Source organism: Mirounga angustirostris, unplaced genomic scaffold, assembly GCF_029215605.1.
Source record: "Mirounga angustirostris isolate CCGP_5_RB_7025 unplaced genomic scaffold, mMirAng1.0.hap1 SCAF_5, whole genome shotgun sequence".
In the NCBI taxonomy this organism is placed as follows: Eukaryota; Metazoa; Chordata; class Mammalia; order Carnivora; family Phocidae; genus Mirounga; species Mirounga angustirostris.
The window spans coordinates 18,779,214-18,794,847 of record NW_026991713.1 but is presented as its reverse complement, the minus strand read 5'-3'; the positions used below and the strand labels follow the sequence as shown (position 1 = coordinate 18,794,847).

Below are 15,634 nucleotides of genomic sequence, written 5' to 3'. Positions count from 1 at the left end.
TGCTCAGGGAACTTTCAAAATGACACCCTGCCTTGGGACTGTCCAGGTGTAAGTTGGAGATGTGTAACACTGATGGACCAGTAGCATCCATCTGTTGACTCAGGTAATTGTACACTCCTCTGGGGGGGCTCCCCCAAATGGAAATGGCTTAAGGAGGATTGTCACTTAGCCTCTGACCAAGCAGAATAGCTTCTGGTAGTGAGAATAAAAAGTTCCTATTCTCTAAGGAAATCACTAATAATTCTTTGGCCATAGGAACAAATCCCAGTTTTAAAGCTGTCTCAAGCAATTAATGACATCTTGACAGAAGGAACCATGCTTCTGAAAGTTAGCCAGTCAACAATAGCCTCAGTCCAATGGTGATACTTCCGAGTTAAAGTTCAGCTAATCCTCAAACACTCCACTTGTAAAAGTCCAACAATCTCTAAACACCACAGTTCCCAAAACCCCACATAAAAGCAACAGTTTATTTGTTTGTTTGTTTGTTTGTTTGTTTCAGATATTAAGTGGTAACCTCTTCAATCAACAGTGAAAGTATTTATTTCTTCCAGCTGAGGGAAAAGGCTTATAAAATTCATACACAATCCCATTACTCTGAAATTCATATTTGCTGCAGTATTTGCTTATGACTCATTCCATTTGATCTTTATCTTTCCCTATGAGGAAGAAGATTGGCAGTCAAAGCTTCCTATTGATTCTCATTTGTGGAAACAGGTCACATAGCTGTTTGGTGGCAGGGTGGGGTGTGTGCGTGCTTCATTCACCTTTCCCATGATCCCAGCTACCCAACCATGGTTTAGCCTCTCAGTGCTCTGAAGGAATTACTAGGATTCTTTCTCTCATGTAAAAAGCTCACCACTGTAATAGAGGAATCAAGGCTAGCCTATTGCTTTGATGATAATAGCAAGACATTTGACACATCAGTTTTTGCCAACTATGAGTTGGGCTATTGGAATTGGATTCTCAGCAAATATTTTCTTATTTAAATAAAGCATATATAAAAATGACTGCCTGACAAGGTAGGAAATGGCAAGGTCCTAAAGAGGAGGGGAAAGGTGCCAGGAGAACTTGGAAGAAGGTAAGATTATTCCTATGTGGGGATCAGGCAGGCTTTCTTGGATGAAAAGGCTCTTAAACTAAACCCGGAAGGACAACTGAGATTAGCAAATTCAACAACACATATATAATTCAGAGGATGAGTGATTCACCACCCCCATGCTGTGATCCCTGGAATGGGTATTTAGCCATCTCCGTGGGACCATATGCCCATCTCTGGTGGGATCACAGAACTGTATCGGGTTTCTAACCTTGCAGAGGACACAAGGGTCCCTCCATAGATTCAATTCACTTAAGCAATCTAGGTCTCAATCGTATAATTAAAAGGCCAAAAGGATCCATTCCTCACCTGGGAAAACTGGGCAAAGCTGCGATCTGAAAACAAGGGCACGTGTCCCAACAACTCATGGCAGATGTCACTGAAAGACAGAAAGCACAGAGCTTGGAGATAAGGCGTGTTATAAGCCAAATCAGACTCAGTCTTTCTATATGAGAAATGAGCCGGTAGAAAGGAAGTGAGCCACTGAAGTTTATGACCTCATTCCCAAGCATAAGTGGTACGTAAAGCGTGGGATCAGATGAGGCAAGGTACAAAAGAAAAGGAAGAAGGGGAAAGAAAAGTAAGGGGCAAGTCAGGGAACAACAACCAGGGGGTCTTAAGTGTATGTTCAGTGGGGTTCCGAACAGAAGAGCCAAAATTCCTATGGACTTCCTCCTATATACCTGAGCAAGCTGTGGGTCATGAACATTTCCCATCCCAAGTCTTCATCTTGGTATTGACATCCTGGGCAGATGCAATGTGCTCAGGTATTCCCCATAAGAAATAAAAATTAAATTAAAAAAACAGTGCTGTTCTTTTCTTATTCTAGAGGGGGGCAATAGTCAGAGAAGAAAATTTACATTTATTTAACATATTATGTGCCAGGTTCATTAGGAATAGGTCTTTTCTGATTTGTAGTTATAAACTTTGTGGACAGGAAAAAAATCATTTTGGGCATCCTACTGACTTTTTGTATAAATTGCGTAAGTCCTATTTGATTAAGAAGATGGCTAAATGCCAACAAAAGGGGCTCAGTGTCCAGCCATTCTCTATCTCCAGACAAGATTCATCTAGACATAAGAAGATTATAATCATCTAGATGTATATTCTGAAGTTATTGAGTTACTTTGGCCACCATTTGTTCCTGTTCACATTTGGAACATCATAGTTCTGACTCTTATAATCCCTTTGGAGCTTGACTGTGACCTCTTATTCCCATGGCCAAGGGAGATCTGAATGTGTAGTTCACAAGATACCCAAATCTCCTATCAGTATGGTCTACTGGACAGAGAAAATACCCTGGAGAGATGATCCCTCTCTTTGTGCTACCATCAAACCATCCAGAAAACTAGTCCTGTGGATCAGCCTTCCATGAACCCAAACCTCATTCCTGGAGCAGTGAGTAATGGCATTCACTGTGGTTGGATACTGGTAGCAGGAGAAGAATACTCACGGTTCAGGGGTATACATGGGTTTGGACCCATGTCTGATGTACTGAGTGCAGTGGAAAACTCGGAAGGCCAGGCCACCCAAGAAATCACGAGAGGAAAGTAGGCCAGCCACAGGTCGGAGGCGGAATCCAGTGCACGCTGCAAAGCAGAGAAAGAAAACTCAAAGCCTATCATGGCAGAGCCAGAGGCGCCTGAAGACCATTAGGTAGGAAAGCAATACTCCCAACCATCTAGCAGCATGGGTATGGATGCCAAGTAGACTTGGCTTCACATCTCTGCCTCTACACCTTGTACCTGGGCAATTTGGATCAAATAACTTCATTTCTCTGAGCCTCATTTCCTCCTCTGCAAAATGTGGATAGGTATTCACTAGGGTTATTCCAAGAATCAAATGAGCTAATAAATATAAAGTACTTAGCACAGAGCCTAGCACATTGGAGTATTTAATAAATTTAGCTTTCATTATTGTTTATTAGGATGAAACGTTTGTTCCTTATTTCTCATGTCTCTAGAGTAGGGGAGGGTTTTCATTCCACTTCCAGAAGGGAAGCGTATAAGAGGAACCCTTCCAGCTTCTCTACTGCCCTTCACACACTACACCATAGAAAGAGCAAGGACTTCTCTGATTGGAGCATTTGGGAAGAGAAAATGAATATTCTCAATTTGATCCCTTTGGACCTTTCTCTCCTGATTGCCCACAGAGGAGCACATTCTGGTCTGCTCTGGGCCATGCAATAGAATATACACTTCACCAGTGAATTGGTAAAAAAGTTTACATAATTCAGAGGTGAAATATTAGAAAGTCCATTTTGTTTGTACAGCCATACTACATTCTCCAAGTAGCTTTAATCAGTAATAAAGTTGATTTTTTTATCCTCCCTCTGGTTCCTATTTCTGGCTCTCAATTTGTTTCAAACTTGGAAGGAGAATAATAATCACAGTGATGATGATGACGATGATGATGATAGCTAACACTATATACTGCCCACCATATGTCAGATACTGTTCTACACGCTTTATAAATACTAACTAGTTCTCCTAATAACCCTATGAGGTAGATGCTCATATTATTTCCACTTTACAGGTGGGGAAGCTGAGACACAGAGAAGTTAAAGTTCTTGTCCAAGGTCACAACTACAATCAGTCTGGCTTCAAAGTCTATTCCTTAGTTACTTCTCATTAATGCTCCAGCTGCTAGTATTACCATTTTATTATCTCACTATTGGCCATGGAAACATGGATAATTAGCCAGAGAATGTCGTTAGGACATCCTTGCCCCTGTGCCTATGTTTCCTGGATCTTCAGGCTGAAATTCACTCCACTTGGCCTCTCATTCCCCTCTTTATCTGATAAGTAGAGACTGTCCAAATAGAAGGGACCTGAAAGGTCATCTAACCCATCCCCAATCTAACCCAGCTACCATTTTTCTCCCTGCCACATAATCTCCCTGGCTCCTTGCCCCAGAGCTGACCATACCATCTCCATATAGCTCAGAGGCATAGAAACTTCTTCATTTCTATAAACCTGTGGTCTGTCTTCCTACTTTCTCTCATTCTGGCACATACTGGCACATACTAAGTGTTTAATATGTGTTAGCTGATAGTTTTATTTTGGTTTTGCTGAATTAATGCCTCCTGGCAGAAAGGAAAATACTTATCTCACTTGGAAATGATGTGCAGAGGCCAGTCATCCCAATAACGTATTTCCCCACAGAGTTACTCAGATTCCAATTCAGTCCCAATTCACTGAGCACCTATTTTATATGTAGCACCATGCTGGGTGTTTTCACTTGCAATGTCTTATTTCATTCCCACAATTTCCCTAAGAGACAGTCTATTTGACAGATGACTAAACTGAGGCAGTTTCCCCCAAATAGAGAGGGACAAAGCAAGAGTCATACCAGTTGGATGCACAGACTTAGAGCTCAGGGCTCTTGGCATTGTCACAAAGAGCACATTTCTTACACAAATGCACACTGCAGCCATCTCACAACACAGCAGGAACTACAAGGAGAGCCTTGCCTGGGCACCTGGGGCTTTGAGTATGCGAAAAAGTGTTTTTCAGAGACATGGATATGGCAAAATCCATACATGATGCCTTGTCTTGGATGAGAGTGGGACGAACAGTGGAAGCTAGTCGTGAGACAGAACACAGCAGTGAAATGTTTTTCGGAGAATCAACCTGCATGCATTACCACAAACACACACACTAGCTTCAATTTACTTTCTTCCCTTTCCCTTCCCTCCCCCTCCTCCCCTTTTGTCCCTGAAGTGGACTTACTCTGCAGAAATTGAGAAACCTCTTCCAGCTGGGGAATGTTATCTTCGCGGAAGCCACAGTACTTTTCCAGAAGTGGGAAGATGTGATTGTGCTCATAGCAAGCATGGGTTTTATACAAGGACTTCAGGGTCCTGAATACCAGTCCCCATGTATTCTTTTCTTCCTCCGTGTATTCCACTTGAGGTATGGGCTGACCACTAGAATACAGGCATGAAATATTTGTCTCCAGCAGGGCAGGTGTAAAGAAGAGGAAGAAGGAGCATTAGCAGAGAGAGACAGGTGCAGAGTCTCTGAGCTGCTGTCACCTGGACTGCAGGGGATTTCATAAGTTATCTGAAAGAGGAAAACTCTATTTCATGATATAGGAAACATTCATGTAATTTGGTTAAGCAATGATCCAAGCTCTCAGCTCACCTACCACACCAAAGATTTGTTCTCACTTTGGAAAATCACTTGGCCTTTCTGTTCCCCTATCTCTCCAATTATTTACCCAGGGTGGAAGTTCACTTAACTTCAGGGACCCAGCAGGTAACATAAATGGGTAAAGTAGCAGGTATGGACAATAAGAGGGTGAGAGCTGAGACAACTGAAGAATGCATCCTCTTTCTAAACAAAGGCATCCAAGTTCAAGTAGAGCAGTATCATGTGTTGTATTGTGTCAACTAACGTAATTATATCTGTGGGATAAAGTGGATCTAATTTGTGGACCATGAGTTTGAGACCCTTTTGGTGGGCATGCACTTGCTGGATTTGATATTTCTGACCTTAGGAAGCTATAATGGTATTTAAACGCAGGCTAGGTATAAGATCCACTTATGCACATCTTCTGCTATGACACAACAGAACTACAGGGAACTGGTTAAAGTACATGTGTTGGACCTTGCCCCACAGATCCTGCATCTTTTGGGGAGGGAAAGCCAAGGCATCTGGATTCCAATAAGCTTCCAGGGGACATAGTATTGCTTGAGACTCATTAGTTCCAAGCAAGGTCTTTTTGAAAAACATCTAAGAATAAGCTGTGTTCTCAACAGTAAAAACAAATGAAAATCAAAGCCTGACCTTAAAAACCAGTCACTGTTCTTTGCACTGCAAGCCTATTTCCCAACAGTGTACACAGTGTCTGGGAACAAGGCAGCACTGTTTACTTCAGAATTATGGATCATCTTCAGGCTCCAAAGTAAGGTTTCTCCTGCCCTTTCAAAGTTGTAGCTCATCCAAGGACATTAAAGCAAAGGCACTGTAAGTTCCCCAGAAAGGTGGGCAGGGATTAGGGAAAAATGATAGTTTTTTGCTTAGGAATTGAAAGTAGGACAACCTCAGAAGACTCTGTAATGACCATTAGGAATTGTGAAAAGAACATCAGGTAAGCCCCTGCCTGAGGATGCACCATTATTTTAAGGCCAAAAGCTGCTGGAGGGAAAAAGCAGGCTTTGATCATGGACAGAGATGGGTTCACTACTTGGCTCTGCCAGTTCCTAGCTGGATAGTCTCTGGAAATTTAATAAACCTCTCTAGGCCTAGTCTGTGCTGTTATTAGATGGGTTAATAATAAGTAACTATTTGAAGGGTATTAGAAGAAAATTAGGTGAAATACTATGTATAAAGTACCTAATATTGGTGCTGATCAATAATACCATTGGGTAATGGATAATTATCATTATAACTGATTCTTATTTAAAAAGAAAGGTATTTGCTATTTTGTAACAAATTTTTAAGAGATAGTAACATCCTGGGTACAAAGATGTCCCCCTGGTTGATATTTGCTGTTCTAGGGGTTCAATATCCCTTCCTCATTCCTTCAGTAAATCACCCTCTTCCCCTCTCAGTGTGAGGCTCAGGTGGGAGGAGACTCCACCACTCCCACCTGGGCATGTGACCAGGTCTGGCTAATTAGACTGTCTCATTTCCCTGGTCATAGAGACTGGCTGAAAGATGGGCCCATGTCCTAATCAGAGCCAATGAGACTCAATGAGAAAACCTGTGTGAATTCTGTTGGAAAGAGATAGAACCTCTGATTGAGTTAGGGTTTCAGCCTGGTGGCACTGGGCTCACCTCCAAGAGAGATGCCAGAGACTAAGGCCAACATAGAGGACTCTAGAGTCAGAGAGAGGGATGGAGGGAGGGAAGTGTGTGGGACCCTGAACGAGTTATTGTCACTTTCTGGGCCATATGTACATTCACTATAAGGAAGGACAATCAAATCTATCTTATAATGTTGTAATGGTAATCAAATAGATCATATCTCAAGTGTTGCCTGGATATAGTAAATATTTCAGAATTTATTTTCTGTCTCTCACACACACATACACACTAACTTCCATGGTCTACTTAGGAATTAAACACAGCACATTTTATTCCATCTTCTATTTCCATCAAGAGACCTGAGGTTCTATAAGATCCTTGGTCTTTGAAGAAATTATCAATTATTTTTACCAAGTCATGATCTCATTAAGTAAAATAAACTAAGATATTTTAGGAAGAGTGTCAGTTTGGTTTGAAATAAAAAGGAGATTTCTGGTTAAGCCAGTTAGGATTCCTCTTGAAAAAAAGAAGTTTTAAGTAGAAGACATTTTTTCTGAATTATTCTGTCAACCAAATATGGCATTCAATATACTCCAGCACCTGGCACAGCCTTCCCTCTCCTTGGTGTCTTATTTTACTCCAGGTCCTCCCATTCATGTAATTATTACAAGACAAATAATTTGGTGCCCCAAAGTACAACTGTAATTTGTCAGTGCCTCTTCAAACTGATGTTTTAAGACTTATTAAATGTTCTTGGGTTGGGGAGTCAGAGCATTATATGGCAGATGGGCAGAGAAGAGGGTAGCTAGCAGTGGTGGGGTTTAGCTGCTTCTTTATTTTCTATAGTAATTCACTCTGACTCCAAATATTCACATCTCAAAACAAAAGCCCCATAGCTAACCAGACCCACCCTTTCATTCACTACCCCCATTCTCTTTGGCTATAAATTCCAACTCAATCTTTAATTCTCAGCCTAAACTTTACATCTGGCTGACCCATTTGCTCAGTCTACATTTAAACTCTTAATGATATGCCTTATGACACCTGAGTTTTGACTTTGGTATACCTATTGTATTTATTGTTACTTTTGTCATTGTCTTTCCCAGTGTTTCCCCAGACGACATGGTCTCTGTTGGTCTTACTCTTGGGGTAGGCTCTGGAACTTAATAGATATATCTTATCACCTGATCAATATCCTGTGATTCTATGACTCATGATGCATGAGTTTGTGCTTTATTCCCTTTGTGGAATAATGAATGGCAAAGTGCCAGAGATCTGAATGTGGGGGCTATTGGCATGGAGGGTGGCAGAAGCCAAGGAAGAGGGCCAAAGTTTAGTCCTGAAAGACATTATAACTTCTGGGGTGGGATGAACAGGCCAGGGAGAACTGAGAAGCCTCAGAAAGGAAGGAGGGAAACCAGTAGAGACTGGAATACATTCAATACATTCGATTCTCATTATATATGGTAGTTACGCTACATACAGTCATCTGAACACTGAACCATTTGTCCAAAAGGAAACCAGGACTTGGGTCCCATGAGCTTCTGGTCACATTTTAGTCAAATGACAATATTAATCTTGTTTTGTGTGAGCTTTTATATAAAGAAATCTTATTTAGTACATATGGTTGAGTCATCAACGTTGTACTCAACAGCACTGTAACTCATGCCTGAATGAGGCTTACCTAACATGCATGTATTTTCTCCATAAGGCATATCCCAGCCTTCTTGCACTTAGGAACCCCACACAGCACTTCACCACCACGCTGGGGGGCCATCTTAAACAGCAAAATTGCCAATAAAAAGTACAAAAAATTGGCAAACGTGGATCTAATCTAAATAGATCTCAAAAAGAATAGTTGTTTACAGATGAGAGCTGGAATAAGAAAGTGGTGTCACCTTGTTCAACCTGGAAACTTGTGTATCAGGCAACTCAAACTTTTCCCCATTCTTGTCATGTCTAGGAATGATCGCAGAAGTGCCACAAGTATTGATTTGGAAGTCTCAAATAAATGTAAGCAAGTAATCCTTGAATAATGAGAAGCCACTGTGCCAGATACTGAGCTGAGACCATTTCAAAACTAGGCTTTGAATTTGAGAACAAATTCAGCCTTACTAGCCACATCACCTTGGCCCATATCACTTAACAATCTGAGATTCATCTGTAAAAATCAAGAAATTGACTAGAAGATCTCTAACATTCCTCAGAGAGCCAGCCACCCATGGATGGTTTTCAATAATCCATTTAACTTACTTGATAAACATCCAGGATGGTGAGGCATTCAATCAATTCCATGCTTCTTCATTAGGTTTAACATTTTTATGGAAAGCTGGTTAGGGGTTCAGTTTCTTCCTTCAAATCCCAACAGCCAAGCAATAACTGAATATACTTCCTAAGCAGCTCCTGGATTATATGGAAAAGTGTGATCTCCTCATTCTGAGAATCCCAGCATTCAGGGAAGAGGGTGAGAATGTTTTGGAGTTAACGAAACCTGAATACAAAAGTGGATGATGCCACCTACGAGTTATATGACCTTGGCAAGTTACTTAACTGCATGGAGCATTAGTTTTCCAATCTGAAACATAAGGAGTTATTACTAAGAATAAGTGAAATCATGGAAGCAAAGCATGTAGCAAAACCCCAGACATAGCAAGGAGATCATAAATATAATATATTTTTATTTATTACCTGAAAAAGGGCTCATGTCTGTACCTGATTTGATGGTGTCCACCTGACCATGCTAAAGCAAATATAGGGACGGGGGTGGGAGGGAGGGTTGCCATGTTCTGTGATTCCTGCTTGTTACAAGCCAAGGCCCAAATGGGCCTAGATTTAAGCAAGGTCAGCAAAGTTCTGGATCTTTCCACTGCCGGAAGTCATTCAGAGAAGGGAATTTTCTTATTTTCTCTGGAGGTCTTTCCATCTGGAAGGTAGGTAACTTTGTATCCAGTAAACAGAGCCCTATCCTCTTCTTTATCTCCCTCATATTCTATCAAAGCTGTTCAAGTACAATTCCCTTAGGGCTCTGGTCAAGTTTTAAGTCTCTTCTTGAGCCTGTCTTTTCTCCTGTCCTTAACTCAGGAATGGAGCTCAGGCCTCAAATACTAAATGTCCCATGGTAGCATTTCTGTAGTTCCTGAGGACTCAAAATAGCAAGAACAGTTCTCTTCCCAAATGACATCTTTGATACTTGCATTTTCCTTTGGCTAAAATAGGGTAGAATCCCAGACAGAAAAAAAATAAACTCATCAGAAAATTGCCCTTCGCAGCTGGGTCAGATCAGATAAAAGTAGAACACTGAGGCAGGGCTCATCTGAAATCTCAAATGATTCATTATTTCAGTAAAGCAGCCAACTCCTCCTTGAATGTAAATGATTCTCTTTTTCCTTCTTCCCTGTTTAATGTGGAGAATACCAGAGGCTGTTTTATTCAGGGCTGAGGCCTTTTATAATTACTTCAGACGTTAGTGCATAAGGACGCAACAAAGCTGGGGAGAGAGCTGGGCCCCTGCTCAGTGGGTAATTTTGTTTTGTCTAGCAGCATTTTTTTTAAACATGTGTTATTAAAGGGAGGGTTTAAACACACACACACACACACACACACACACACCAGGACTCTCTATGCTAGTATTTTCCAAACTTGGGCGAGGAAAAGGTAAGCTAGGAGTGTGCTCTTCTCTCTTCCCCTAGACAAGCAAAGCGGACTTACTGTCGGTAGTTGTAGGCAATGTCAGCAAACTGCTTTCGTCTGGCTCGATACACAGGATCTTTAAAACCCTAGGAGAAAGGAGACACTTGATTTCTCAAGGCTTGAGCAGAGAGGTCTGGCATATCTATGCACAATTCAAATGGGGGCTCGTGAGCTCTGACAGTCCAGCTCTCCTTCCTCAGATTATACCCTGAAAATAAGGTTTCAGTGAAACTAAGGGTAAGCTCTCCCACCAGGTATTATGAATGGCACATTATCAGCAACACCTTCAATTCAGTGTGGGCCTCTCTGCTAAGGAATTCCAAAATGCAAATGGTGTACAGGTTTTTTAAAAAAAAATCTCATCTACAGCATTTCTAACTTGCAAACTTGCTAAACTAGGCAGTTAGCAGGATAGATGTTTATGACAAAAATATATAAAATCCACTAAATACCTAACAATGGTATGTGTCTAGAACTGCTTCCTGACCTTTTATTTTAAGATTTATTTATTTATTTATTTGAGAAAGAGAGAGAGAGAGATAGCACAAGCAGGGGGAAAGGAAGAGAGAGAGGGAGAAGAAGACTCCCCGCTGAGCCAGGAGCCCCGAGTCAGGACTCCATTCCAGGACCTGGAGATCATGACCTGAGCTGAAGGCAGATGCTTAACCACCTGAGCCACCCAGGCGCCCCTTCCTGACTTCTTAATAAACAAACAGGTACATGCTTGCTGGTATTGCAATTTTTAAAAATACTATTCCTTGAGTGCTTACTATGTGCCTGTCTGTGTGGGCTAGGGACTTCTTTTATCTGTAACTCTCACAAAAACCTTGTAAGGTAGATCAGTATGATTATCCCCATCCTTCTAGAATAAACAGTGGCTCAGGGAAAAAGGGGTCAAGCAAAGATGAGGCCAGGGTTTGAATCACCCAGTTTCATGTTCTTTTCACTACACTTCAGTAATTGTCAACCTTTATAACATGGCAGGGGCTCAACTGAGAAATCAGTCTCAATATATAAAAATGAAGATAATCATTTCTCCTCTGAGACTCACCTGCAGGCAGCCTTTCCCCAACAATTCATAAGTAGCATATTTCTAAACAGTGAAAAGAAGCCAAGAGTGTCTTTCAGTGTTAGTGCAACATATCCCTCAGTCAGAGGTAAGCCCAATTAATTAAAAGGGCCTTTTCCCTGCCCTTTCTTCTAGGAGCTCTATGGTTTAAGGTCTTGCATTTAAGTCTTCAACCCATTTCAAGTTAATTTTTGTGAGTGGTATAAGATAGGCATCTAATTTCATTCTTTTTGCATGTGAACATCCAGTTTTTCCAACTCCATTTATTGAAGAGATCATCATCCTTTCCCCATCGAGTGTTCTTGGCTCCCTTGTCAAATATTAGTTGACTGCCTATGCATGGGTTTATTTCTGGGCTCTCGATTCTGTTCTATTGATTGGTCTGTATGTTTTTAGCCAGTACCACACTATTTTGATTTCTATAGTTTTGTAATATAATTTGAACTCAGGAAGTGTGATACCTCTACCTTTGCTCTTCTTTCTCAAGATTGCTTCTTCACACTGGTTTTAGCAATGATTTTTTTGGATATGACACCAAAAGTACAAGCAACAAAAGCAAAAGTAAACAAGCAGGACTATATTAAACTAAATGCTTTGGCACAGCAAAAGAAACAACCAACAAAATCAAAAGGCAACCAATGGAATGGGAGAAAATACTGCAAATCATATATCTAATAAGGGGTTAATACCTGAAATATATAAGTAACTCATACAACTCAACCAAAAAAATCCAATTAAAAAATGAGCAGCGGAGCTGAATAGGTATTTTCCAAAGACAAAATAACACATAGCTGGTAAGTACCTGAAAAGATGCTCAACACTAATCTTCAGGGAAATGCAAATCAAAACCACAATGAGATATCACCTCACACCTGTCAGAATGGCTATCATCAAAAAGGCAGGAGATAACAAGTTTTGACAAGGATATGGAAGAAAGTGAACCCTCATGTACTATTGATGGGAATGTAAATTGGTGTAGCCACTATGGAAAACAGTATGGAGGTTCCTTAAAAAATCAAAAACAAAACTACCATAAGAGCCAGCCATCTCACCTCTGGGTATGTATCTAAGGGAAATGAAAACAAGATATTGAAGAGATATTTGCCCTCTCATGTTCACTGCAGCATTACTCACAATAGCCAAGGCAGATGTTGATCAAAGGGTACAGACTTGCAGCTATAAGATGAATAACTTCTGGGAATCTAATGTAAGCATAGTGACTATAATTAATAATACTGTATTATACACTTGAAAGTTGCTAAGAGAATAGATCTTAAGTATTCTCATCACACACACACATACACAAATGGTAAACATGTGAAGTAATAAAGATATTAACTAACCTTGTTATAATAATTTTGCAATATATATGTGTATCAAATCATGTTATACACTGTAAACTTACACAATGTGATATGACAATTATATCTTAATAAATCTGAAAAGGGGAGTATTTTACAAAATGAAAATGACTGTAATCTGAATTTTAGAAAGACATGAGACTAGCATCATCACTGTAGGACTTGCTTTGTTCCTTCCAAGCGTTTCCCAATAAGCGATAACATCTACCCCTTTAGCTTGCTCAGCGAGGAGCCTGCTTCTCCCTCTGCCCATCCCCTTGCTTGTGCTCTCTCTCTGACAAATAAATAAATAAAATCTTTTAAAAATCAATCAATCAATCAATCAATCAGAGCCTGCCAGCAATTCCAAAGAATCAGGGATATATATATATATTATCCAAGACTCTGTAACATAGAGTCTGGCATATAGAAAGAACTACAAACACTGGTTGAAAGAAAGAAGGAAAGAGGAGGGAGGGAGAGAGGGATGAGCAGAGGGAAGGAAGAAAGAATTTCTTAGTTTATTAAGATAACAAACAAATTTTGAGAAATAGAGAAATTTAAATGTTTCATATTGGAAAATTAAAATTGCCATAAATTTTTATTCCAAACCTAAATCTCAAGTAAATTAAGTGATCATTCAGTTTAGAAAAGATTCCATGACACAGTTACTACAAAGCATAGCTCTTCGGTTTTCCTTAGAGTGCTAAATAGTTTGGAATCATTCATTACAGGTAGGAAGGCTTAGGAATCTAAAAACTTAAAACTACCCTTGGCGCACTTCTACTGGATGAAGATAAGTTGCTTGGGATGATACAGTCAGGAAACTGGGCACCATGATTTAATTTCCAAGTAGTACTAAACGCACCCCTTTAGGAACCTACCTGCCAGACTAAATGAAGAACATATCTCCATACTTAAGACTCAAAATATAAACCTAATTCTTGCCAGTCATTAAGGTTTGATCATCACAGTTATCTTCACCTACCTGTCTTATTTAATAGTCAGGAATAAATGGCTCTCTCCAGCTCCTAATTATACAGTGTAGACTTTTGCACCTGTAAGTCATCTTGGAAAATACCTATTTCTTTTTTTTTTAAAGATTTATTTATTTATTTATTTATTAGAGAGAGAGAGCATGAGGGGGGGAAGGTCAGAGGGAGAAGCAGACTCCCTGCTGAGCAGGGAGCCCAATGTGGGACTCGATCCCGGGACTCCAGGATCATGACCTGAGCCGAAGGCAGTTGCTTAACCAACTGAGCCACCCAGGCGCCCCGGAAAATACCTATTTCTATATTTTAATCTAGATATGAGGGAAATGAAGCCCATACAGCCATTTGCAGAACCAGCACCTCTGCTGGGGTTTTCTGTTTGTACCCACATAGCGGGCTGAGGTTTGAGGGTTGAGCAGGAAACCAGAATGATGAGGGAAGATTTCCTTTAGCCAGTGGATTTCCACTCCATTATGCTGCCTCTGGGAATGAGATGCCCATGACAATTTCTCTTCCCTATTTAGTTCTTTATCTTTGATCTTTTTTTTAAATTTAAATTCAACATATAGTACATCATTAGTTTCAGATGTAGAGTTCAGCAATTCATCAGTCAATATACTTTGTCTAGATAGTTCAAAGATATTTCCATCAGAGAAAAAAAGTTTCCTGTAAAATTGTATACCCAGTAAGTATCAACTCGGTCAGAGGGAATATACAAATGAAATAATGGAAAAGTATACCAGAGTCTAACAAATGTTATGAAAATGAGAAACAGTAACTGTGTTATTTTTCTATACTATTTATGCTTTTGAAGTTTTGTACTATAAGTGTGGATTTCTTTTGTAATTAGTAAAAAAGTGAAATAGTATTACAGATCTATCTCAAACCATTATGAAGAAGTAACACGATTCACACATTGAGCTATATCAACACACACACATATACAGTATATCATATGGATCTTCCATAGGGAAAGTTTCTAATCACAGTCCTTTCCAGCTCAAAGTACCTAATAAGTTCATTATCAGTCTTCAAGAAGCCCTCACTGGCCAGACTGCAAGGACTTCTGTCCCTCAGTTATCAGTGAAAGAGAGCTGGGACCTCAAAGTCCATCTCTTGGTGGTTTGGCCTTGCATCATTTGGGCTGCCAGATGACCACAGGGCCTCTGCAGCCATGTGGAGTACACTCTGAATTAAGTACACTCTGAATTAAGCTTCACTTGATGATGACTAATCATCCTGTCTCAATTTAGACTAATAGCAGCAATTTCAGTAGCACTGCATGTAATTTATTTATAATCACCCTGTCTCAATTAAGCTAATAGCAGCAATTTCGGTTGCACTGCATGTAACCAAGTATGTTTTGACAGGAAAATATATTGTTGGTGAAGGAGAAGTGGGCAGGAGGGGGAAGAGGGGAGGAGTGGAAGGGACAGAATGGAGAGAATTCTACATGATGCAAAGTTATAACATCACCTGCAGTCTGTATGCAATCACTTTCCTTAATCTTGGAATTTTTGTTACTTGGGTGTTGAAGTGTGTGGTTTTGTTGTAGTGGGGATTTCGGGGAGTGGGTAACTACATGGTAAAGTCTTCTGGGTATTCTAGACTGAGATCTTTATTTTATCATTTCTTGATATCATGGCTGAGGTTAAACCTCAGAAATGCCATCTTTAGGCTAGCAAGGAGAACAG

At 40.2% G+C, this 15,634-nt stretch overlaps 1 protein-coding gene across 1 annotated transcript in view; it reads right to left on the bottom strand.

Moving 5' to 3' along the window:
* PAH (phenylalanine hydroxylase) overlaps positions 1-15,634 on the bottom strand; it is a 67,239-nt gene that overhangs the window by 10,226 nt on the left and 41,379 nt on the right. Inside the window, exons 5-8 of the mRNA XM_045867086.1 lie at positions 10,558-10,625; positions 4,828-5,024; positions 2,550-2,685; positions 1,406-1,475 (exon numbers count right to left, since the gene is read on the bottom strand). Of these exons, the coding sequence (XP_045723042.1) occupies positions 1,406-1,475; positions 2,550-2,685; positions 4,828-5,024; positions 10,558-10,625 (471 nt within the window). The remainder of the gene's footprint in view (positions 1-1,405; positions 1,476-2,549; positions 2,686-4,827; positions 5,025-10,557; positions 10,626-15,634) is intronic.